The following is a 7041-nucleotide window of genomic DNA, read 5'->3' as shown; positions in this document are numbered from 1 at the left end:
CTTCTCGGTCTTGTGGGTGGTGTGCACGGGCAAGAAATGAGCAGTCTTGGTCAATCTGTCCACGATAACCCAAATAGAATCATGGTGCCTGGAGGTATTGGGTAATCCCACTATGAAGTCCATGCAAATGTCCTCCCATTTCCAAGATGGTATGGGAAGGGGTTGCAGAGGGCCTGCTGCCTTCAAGTGACTAGCCTTTATCCTCTAACAAGTATCACACTAGGATATGTACTTGGCAATTTCCCTTTTCATTCTAGTCCACCAATATAAAGATCTGAGATCATGATACATCTTGTTGCTACCAGGGTGCATGGAGAATTTGGAAAGGTGAGCTTCATCTAGTATCTTCTTTCTGAGCTCAGGGTCCTTAGGAACAACCAATCGATCTCCAAACCATAGGATTCCCTTGCTGTCCTGACGGAAACACTTATATTTCTCTGCCTTCAGCTTGATCATTTCTTTGATAACCTGTACTCCCTTATCCCCAAGCTGTGCCTGAACTATTTGCTCTTGCAATGTGGGTTCCACCGAGATATAGCTTAGGTTACCCGAAGGAACAACTTCCAGGTTCAGTTTGCACAATTCATCACACAGGGTGGTAACTCCCACGTCCATGCTCATGCAATAGCACTGGGCTTTTCTGCTTATTTTCTGAGCCATACTCTCATGGGCTCCATCTATCTGTGCTGTGTGAATTTTTTTTTTCATTGGTTACGTTTGGTAATGATGTCATGACTAACGACCGATGGTGCCGCGACGAGACCGAGAGCCTACTATGGTGCACACATGGTTGAGCTTTTCGGCACGCGCTGGTATCGCGGTTAATAGTCGTGATCCATTATGGGACTATACCGATGTGCTCTCTTTTGTGAACATCCTCTCAAAGTGATCGCTGCATTTTGTCTCAACATGCCGCGATATTCTACCCAAATCTATCTTCAGTATCTTGTCAAATCACATCTCATAAATTTGCATCTATCTCCAGCCTGGACGTTACATGCTTCTCCACCCTTGAAGACCCTCATCTGAATCTCGGGACGAGATTCTTTTTAAGGGGGGAAGGCTGTGACACCCTAGGTGTCAGTTTCGTGTTGCGTCGCGAGATTTATCCTGATCTCGGATGCTCAGTGAGAATTTCTATTTCTCGCTCGTGTATGTCCCTGATTATCTAGATTATTCATTCACGTTTCACCGAATTCGGAGTTACTCAGTCTCATAGAAGGCCAATTTTTGGAGCCTGCTAAAACTTTTATCCTCGGCACGAATGCAATCTCGATATTCAATCTCGATTTATAAATCTCGTCTAAAGCTCATATTAATCAAACGCTCGATAGTTGCTGGTCGAGCTGTGTCCGACTCTGATTTCTCGATGTTCGATCTATGTCCAGAAATTAATCTGACTCCGTACTCTCAAACGGAATGCTCACATCAAATCAATTTTATCCGACTCGGCCAAATATCTCATGTTCGAACCGAATTCAAAACCCTGTATCGACAGCGATTTTAAAATATCACGATTCGTCTTCTCCGACTAAAAATCCAAAGCCGATCAAATCTCAGGACGATTTATTTTCCAATCACGCGTAGGGAATTAATTTCCGAGCGAATTCAAAACAGACTCTCGGCCGAGTTAATCGCGCAACCGTTCGTTCGTCCGCACTCTTTTTCGCTCTGTTTTTCCGTAGCGACAATTCCGCAGGAGCATTTTACTCTGGAAATAATTTAGCGCGACACGATTTAGCATTTTGGGCCAAGCCCATTGTAGCCCAGCCCAGCCCACTAAGGAAACCATAACCCTAGAGCTCCTCTATAAATATGAACCCCTCTCCCCTTGCCCTTGGCAATTTTCCATTCCCACCCCTCAAAAATTTCCAGCCGCCAGCTTCTTCCTCCCTGCTTCACGCCAGCAACAGCCACCAGCGAGCTGCCCTCTCCATCGCGCTCCCAGCCATGGCACCCAAGCTTTCTGCTCCCATCTCTGCCAGCGCCCCTCTTCTCCACGGCGTTCGGTGCAGGGATCCTTTCCTCCTCTGTGCGCAGGAGCTCTCCATGGTGTGGATCGGCGCCCTTGCTGTCTCCTCCAATGGAGCGTGGCGCAGGGAGCAGCCATCCTGAGCTCGCCCTAGCCTCCATTTTTCCAGCCGGTGCTTCCCCCTGCGAGCAGTTTTCTCCGTCATCTTCAACCTCCAGCAGCCAGCGGTTCCCATTCCCAGCAGCCCCAATGGCCGACGCCCTGCTCAAGGAATGAAGCCGACGCTCCAGCGACCCCATGTCCAGGAGCTCGACGCCGGCTTTCTTCCTGTGTCCCTTGCCGCAGAGGAGCAGTAGCTCTTCCTCCCCAGCGCCCCTTCTTCTTCCATGGATTGCAGCAGCTCGACCCTCCTCTCCATGGCGCGAGCTTCATTTTTCAGAGCCGCCGAAGCTCCTCCTCATGGCGCCCCCACTCCCTGCTACATCTTCTCTCAGCCTCCTCTCACCCTCCCAAGACAGCCAAAGCAGGGGCCTTCTTCCCCATGGAGGCCGAGCCCCCTGCTCCCAGCCGTGACGCCCAGAATTTTTTCCAGCAGAGAGCCTCTTCCCATGGGCGCCACCCCCCTGCAATTTCCCCTTGCCGGCGCCCAGAAATCGCAGCAGCATGCTCCTTCGCCTCGCGCGTTGAGTGCTCGACGAAATGCCGCAGCGAGCAGCGGTCATGAGATCCCCTCTGTGTTGCTTGCATCGGCCCGATCTGCGCAGTCCCGACCCAAGGCGTCGCGTGGGTGTTTGGACAGCCCCACACTACGTCGTCGATCTGCGCGGTTCGACCGTCTACGCGTCTCACTTCGCCGGATCTGCGCAGCCCCAACATCGACGCCGTTCACCCCGGTGAGACGACGATGATTTTTGTTTGATTCCACATCGACATTGTTCTCCGATGATTAAATTGTGTATATGTGCTGTTTTGTTTTATTTTGTGGAGGCGAGGAACCCCGTGTTTTGCGTGGAGAAGGCAAGCCGCTCAACGCTCGTCGACGTGCGGAGCTATGCACACATCGAATCGCCAACGTTCTTACAAACACCGATTGGGTTTGTTTATGGTGAGCCGATGCATATCGCTCTCGATCGACTCGATTAATTATTTTGAATGGATGTGTGTAATATGTTTCGATTATGCTCATCGGTAGGATCGCATTTGCGGTTGGAGAACAAGAAGTTGTTTGCTGTGTGCGATTTGTAGTTTGTCTAAATACGTTTTGGTCGATGTGGTGTGTATTGGTGTTTGAATATATGTGGCTGCGATGATTCATTTATGTGTCACGAGGATGGATCGTGGATGGTATTAGTCGTTTGTTAAAATACTTCGTCATAAAGCAGTGTGTTAGTCGTGGTAAATCTAATAAAACGTAAAGCATGTTTGGTGATTTCCGCAGTCGGCTAATGAGTTAGTCTATGTAAATATATTTTATGTATTCATCATGGTGTAGGTTAGAGTGGGTTGAAAATATAAAATTATGTCACATATGATTAGTGTTTTAAAGGCGGATGTACGAATAATCAGTTGGTGTTTCACTCGTCTAGTCGCTAAGTGTTGTCATAGATAATTGTGCTAAAATTGGTTATAAGAATGCAGTGGTCACGTGGTGTGGTTGGCTGCGATAAGTAGACTAGAAGTGTGGGTTTGTCTGAGCACGACATTGTCAAACATGTATGTCGAATTGCGTTATAGTAGTGATTTCGTTAAGTTGAATCGAAGAGTCTCGAGTGCACGCCACAACATGGTGGTATGCGAGACAGGGTAAAATAAAGTGTGCTCGACATAAATGTTCAGTCGTTGTAGGTGGAATTTGTCCTTACTTGATTTAGAGAGGTGGTGACATGTCGAAGTAGTCATCGCTTACTCCATGTTTATAAGTCGAGTCAAAATGCGGGGTACTAGTAGTACGCTAGACAGGCGATGTTCCAAATAGATAAATCGGGTGATGTGGTAGTTGTCAAGCGTGATAGAGGTTGAGTCACTTATGTTATAAATTGATGCTCGACATGTGAGGTCTCCTAAAATATGGTGTTTTAAGTGACTGGTGCGTTGTCCAGTTTAAGTTGAGAAAATGGTTAAGAAAAACTAATTAACCTGCTCCCACCTATGTTTTTGAGTTGCGAAATCTAAAATACTTTGCTAAGTGTTATACTGGTTAACCAACTTGTTAGATGGTTTGGGTTAAGTCTGTAAACATGGTGATTTGCTTGTTGTAGTCTAGATGCGCATGGTTATGGTCATGGGTAAAAATTAGTAGTGCTCATGTGGTGTCTAAGCTAAAACGCGAACTAGTGGATGAAACGCGTTTTGATGTACATATATGCCGAAATTGATGATTGTGGTGAATGCGTTGATTAAATGTGTATGTTAGTTCTAGCGCGCGAAGTAACTTGGATGAAAATTAGTAAGTCTACTTGTTGGTCCTAATTTGATTAATTTAACTCTAACAAATGGTAAAGTGTTAGAATAATTCAAGTCTCTAGAACGCGGCAATTCTTGAATTGTATAGAAGCTGAAATGTATTGATTGCTGTTTTGGACTGCACGTACTGTTTTCGGTGTGCTGTATGTTTGATGACCCAAATTGTGTTTTCTGTAGATAGGTGCTATATAAAAGTGGTAGATAACTTTATTATCTTGCTGGTGTTAAAATTTGACAGCCATAGGTCTGAAGGTTTAGGAGTTAGGATTTTTACAAATTCCGTAACTGAATCTGTCCAAATTCTGTACAGATTTCAGAAACTGCATTGTTTGCCTAATTTAATGTTACAATCTGTTCACGGTCATTATAAGAAAGTTGTAGATGCTTTTCTGATCTTGCTTGTGTTAAAATTTCATAAACACAGGCCTGATAGTTTAAGAGTTATGAATTTTACAACTTGGTTGCTGTGTTCTGTCCACTAACAGAACAGATTTCGAAAACTGAATTGTTTGATTCAGTTCAACATAGAATCAATTCTTGGTGATTATAAATGTTATGTAGTACTTTTCCCAAGCTTTCTAAAAAGTCTTGGATCACTATTTTTGGTGGTCTGAAGCTTAAGTTATGGATGTTTAAAGTCTGAAGACTGAATCTGTCCAATTCTGGACAGCAAAGCCTTCTAGTGTATTTTATCCTTAGTTAAATATTGAATCACCTTAAGATGTTTATAAATGATATGTAGACAATTTTATTAACTTTCTAGAAAGTCTAGGATCACTTTGTTTGGATGTCTGAATCTTTTGTTGTGAATTTTTGAAGCTACAAGTCTGAATCTGTCCAAATATGGACAGAGCTGCTGTGTTTGCACAATTCGACCTTGCTAAGTGTTTAATCAGGTTGTGATGACAATACCAAAGTTGTAGAGCACTTTTTAAGCTTTCCAGAAAGTCCTAGTTTGATATTTTTGGACTAACCATTGAAGAGTTATGATTAAATTAAGCAACTGCTGTATTGCTGTCCAAAAATTCTGCTAGTGCTCATTTGATTGTTAGTTCACCCGTTTGGCTAAAAATGTTTGGTTAGCACTTAAATAAATGTAGACTTGCCATGACTAAGCTTAATAATGCACGTGTGTCTTGTTTTGTATGTTTCTTGCTCTAGTTGATTATGATATAAGAGTTCCGTAGTTAGTGATGCCTATGTCGTATTCAAGCTTACGTTGTCTTGGTTGGACTTGTGTGGTCGGTGATGTTTTTGCGCGATTAATAGGAGAACTAATAAAAAGTCGTATCCAAATAAATAAAAAATGCGTGTACCTGTGATAGCGTATTTGTGTTGCGTAAATAAATAAGATATGGTCGTCTTGTTAATGGTGTTAATGATGAACGCTGATAACGTACGAATAGCTAGCGCTTGTGTATAGTCGTTGCGGTGTCTTACTACTTGGTGTTTAGTTCGCTACCGTGTATTGTATATCTTGTGATAACTTTTCATTATATTCATACATATGCATCTTGCATCTCATTTAGGACCGAGAGATGGTGATCGTGCACGTGATATGGTGCCAACCACAAGATGCAGTTGGTGGACGACCTGAAGAATGGTGGACTTACCCAGTAGATGCTCGCCAAGCGAGTACCTCTCCCAGCAAACACTATCTAAGTGTTAAAATAAAGGCAAGCCCCGGTTTTATGCATAACCTGTTATTTATGCTATTTTACTTCACTTAATGATTGTAGGATTGATTGTGCACTTAGGTGTAGGAATTGTTTGAAACCCTAGTTGCATGATCTCAGGAATCCTTTTGAAATGAATACTAGTATGACAGGTCGAGTAGTTGCTTTAATTAAATAGGATCTCGGTAGAAGACGAGTGATTTTTCTAGCACTCGCGCGAGATCAGGAAATTGATTGTACCCACTTTCACACTATCATGATACTAGTTGGTGGACAACAATCCATGGGGATTGGTTGTTTACAAGATGGAAAATGGAATAAGGATTAACGTGCGGATACCTGTGTCAAGCGTTTGAATGTACTAAACACATACCGAGAAATATGGTAAATCGGTAAGCCTAGTACCTGAGTGAACCTGCCCGCAGATTGCCCTCCTCACGCGACCTGAGACGAGGTCTCCCATTCCGGTTATGGTGGGTACAAGTGCGGTCACTGCACGACGGCCAGTCGGGGCCAGTGAGGCATTGTACGCCAAGGCGGTGAGCCCCTTTCTGTTGCCAGGGAATCGATGGGGACGGTTGATGTGTGTGGGGACGGAGTGCCCCTACATGTCGTGTGTTTAGGTTTACCTTGCAAGGATAAAAACTCGATTCGAATCGTCTGCTTCTCGCAGCTAATGAGACTGCTTGATCCATTGTACTGCATTGAGTAATAAGTGGAAGTATGATGAGTTGAGATAAGATGTTGACTGTTAATGATGCTTGCTACCATGTATGAGTAGATAGTCCACTTTTAGCCTTAAGAGAGTCACACTTAACTTTGATTAAGTTAAAATCTTGATTTAGAAACTCAGCTAGTGCTTTTGGCAACCAAACCCCACAGCCAAACAGCTGCATGTCTAGAGGTAGAGGAGTAGACTCCTCACACCGG

The 7041-nt window shown here is 44.1% G+C and overlaps 1 protein-coding gene across 1 annotated transcript; it reads left to right on the top strand.

The window, feature by feature from the left end:
- Positions 1-1758: 1758 nt before the first annotated feature.
- On the top strand, positions 1759-6112 carry LOC111589780 (nascent polypeptide-associated complex subunit alpha, muscle-specific form-like). The gene is made up of 3 exons (XM_023300686.2): positions 1759-2865; positions 2960-3077; positions 5965-6112. The coding sequence occupies exons 1-3, from the start codon at positions 2359-2361 to the stop codon at positions 6030-6032; spliced, it is 693 nt and encodes a 230-aa protein (XP_023156454.2). The 5' UTR covers positions 1759-2358; the 3' UTR covers positions 6033-6112.
- Positions 6113-7041: the final 929 nt, after the last annotated feature.

Source organism: Zea mays, chromosome 7 (assembly GCF_902167145.1).
Source record: "Zea mays cultivar B73 chromosome 7, Zm-B73-REFERENCE-NAM-5.0, whole genome shotgun sequence".
Taxonomy (NCBI): Eukaryota; Viridiplantae; Streptophyta; class Magnoliopsida; order Poales; family Poaceae; genus Zea; species Zea mays.
The sequence above is the reverse complement of the archived record's forward strand: the minus strand, read 5'-3'. Positions and strand labels throughout refer to the sequence as shown.

Coding starts and splice junctions, on each gene's coding strand:
- LOC111589780 (XM_023300686.2), top strand. CDS start 2,359: ATGGATTGCAGCAGCTCGACCCTCCTCTCCATGGCGCGAGCTTCATTT. Junction 2,866..2,959: donor CATCGACGCCGTTCACCCCG/GTGAGACGACGA, acceptor TATTTTGTGGAG/GCGAGGAACCCCGTGTTTTG. Junction 3,078..5,964: donor ACCGATTGGGTTTGTTTATG/GTGAGCCGATGC, acceptor CATCTCATTTAG/GACCGAGAGATGGTGATCGT.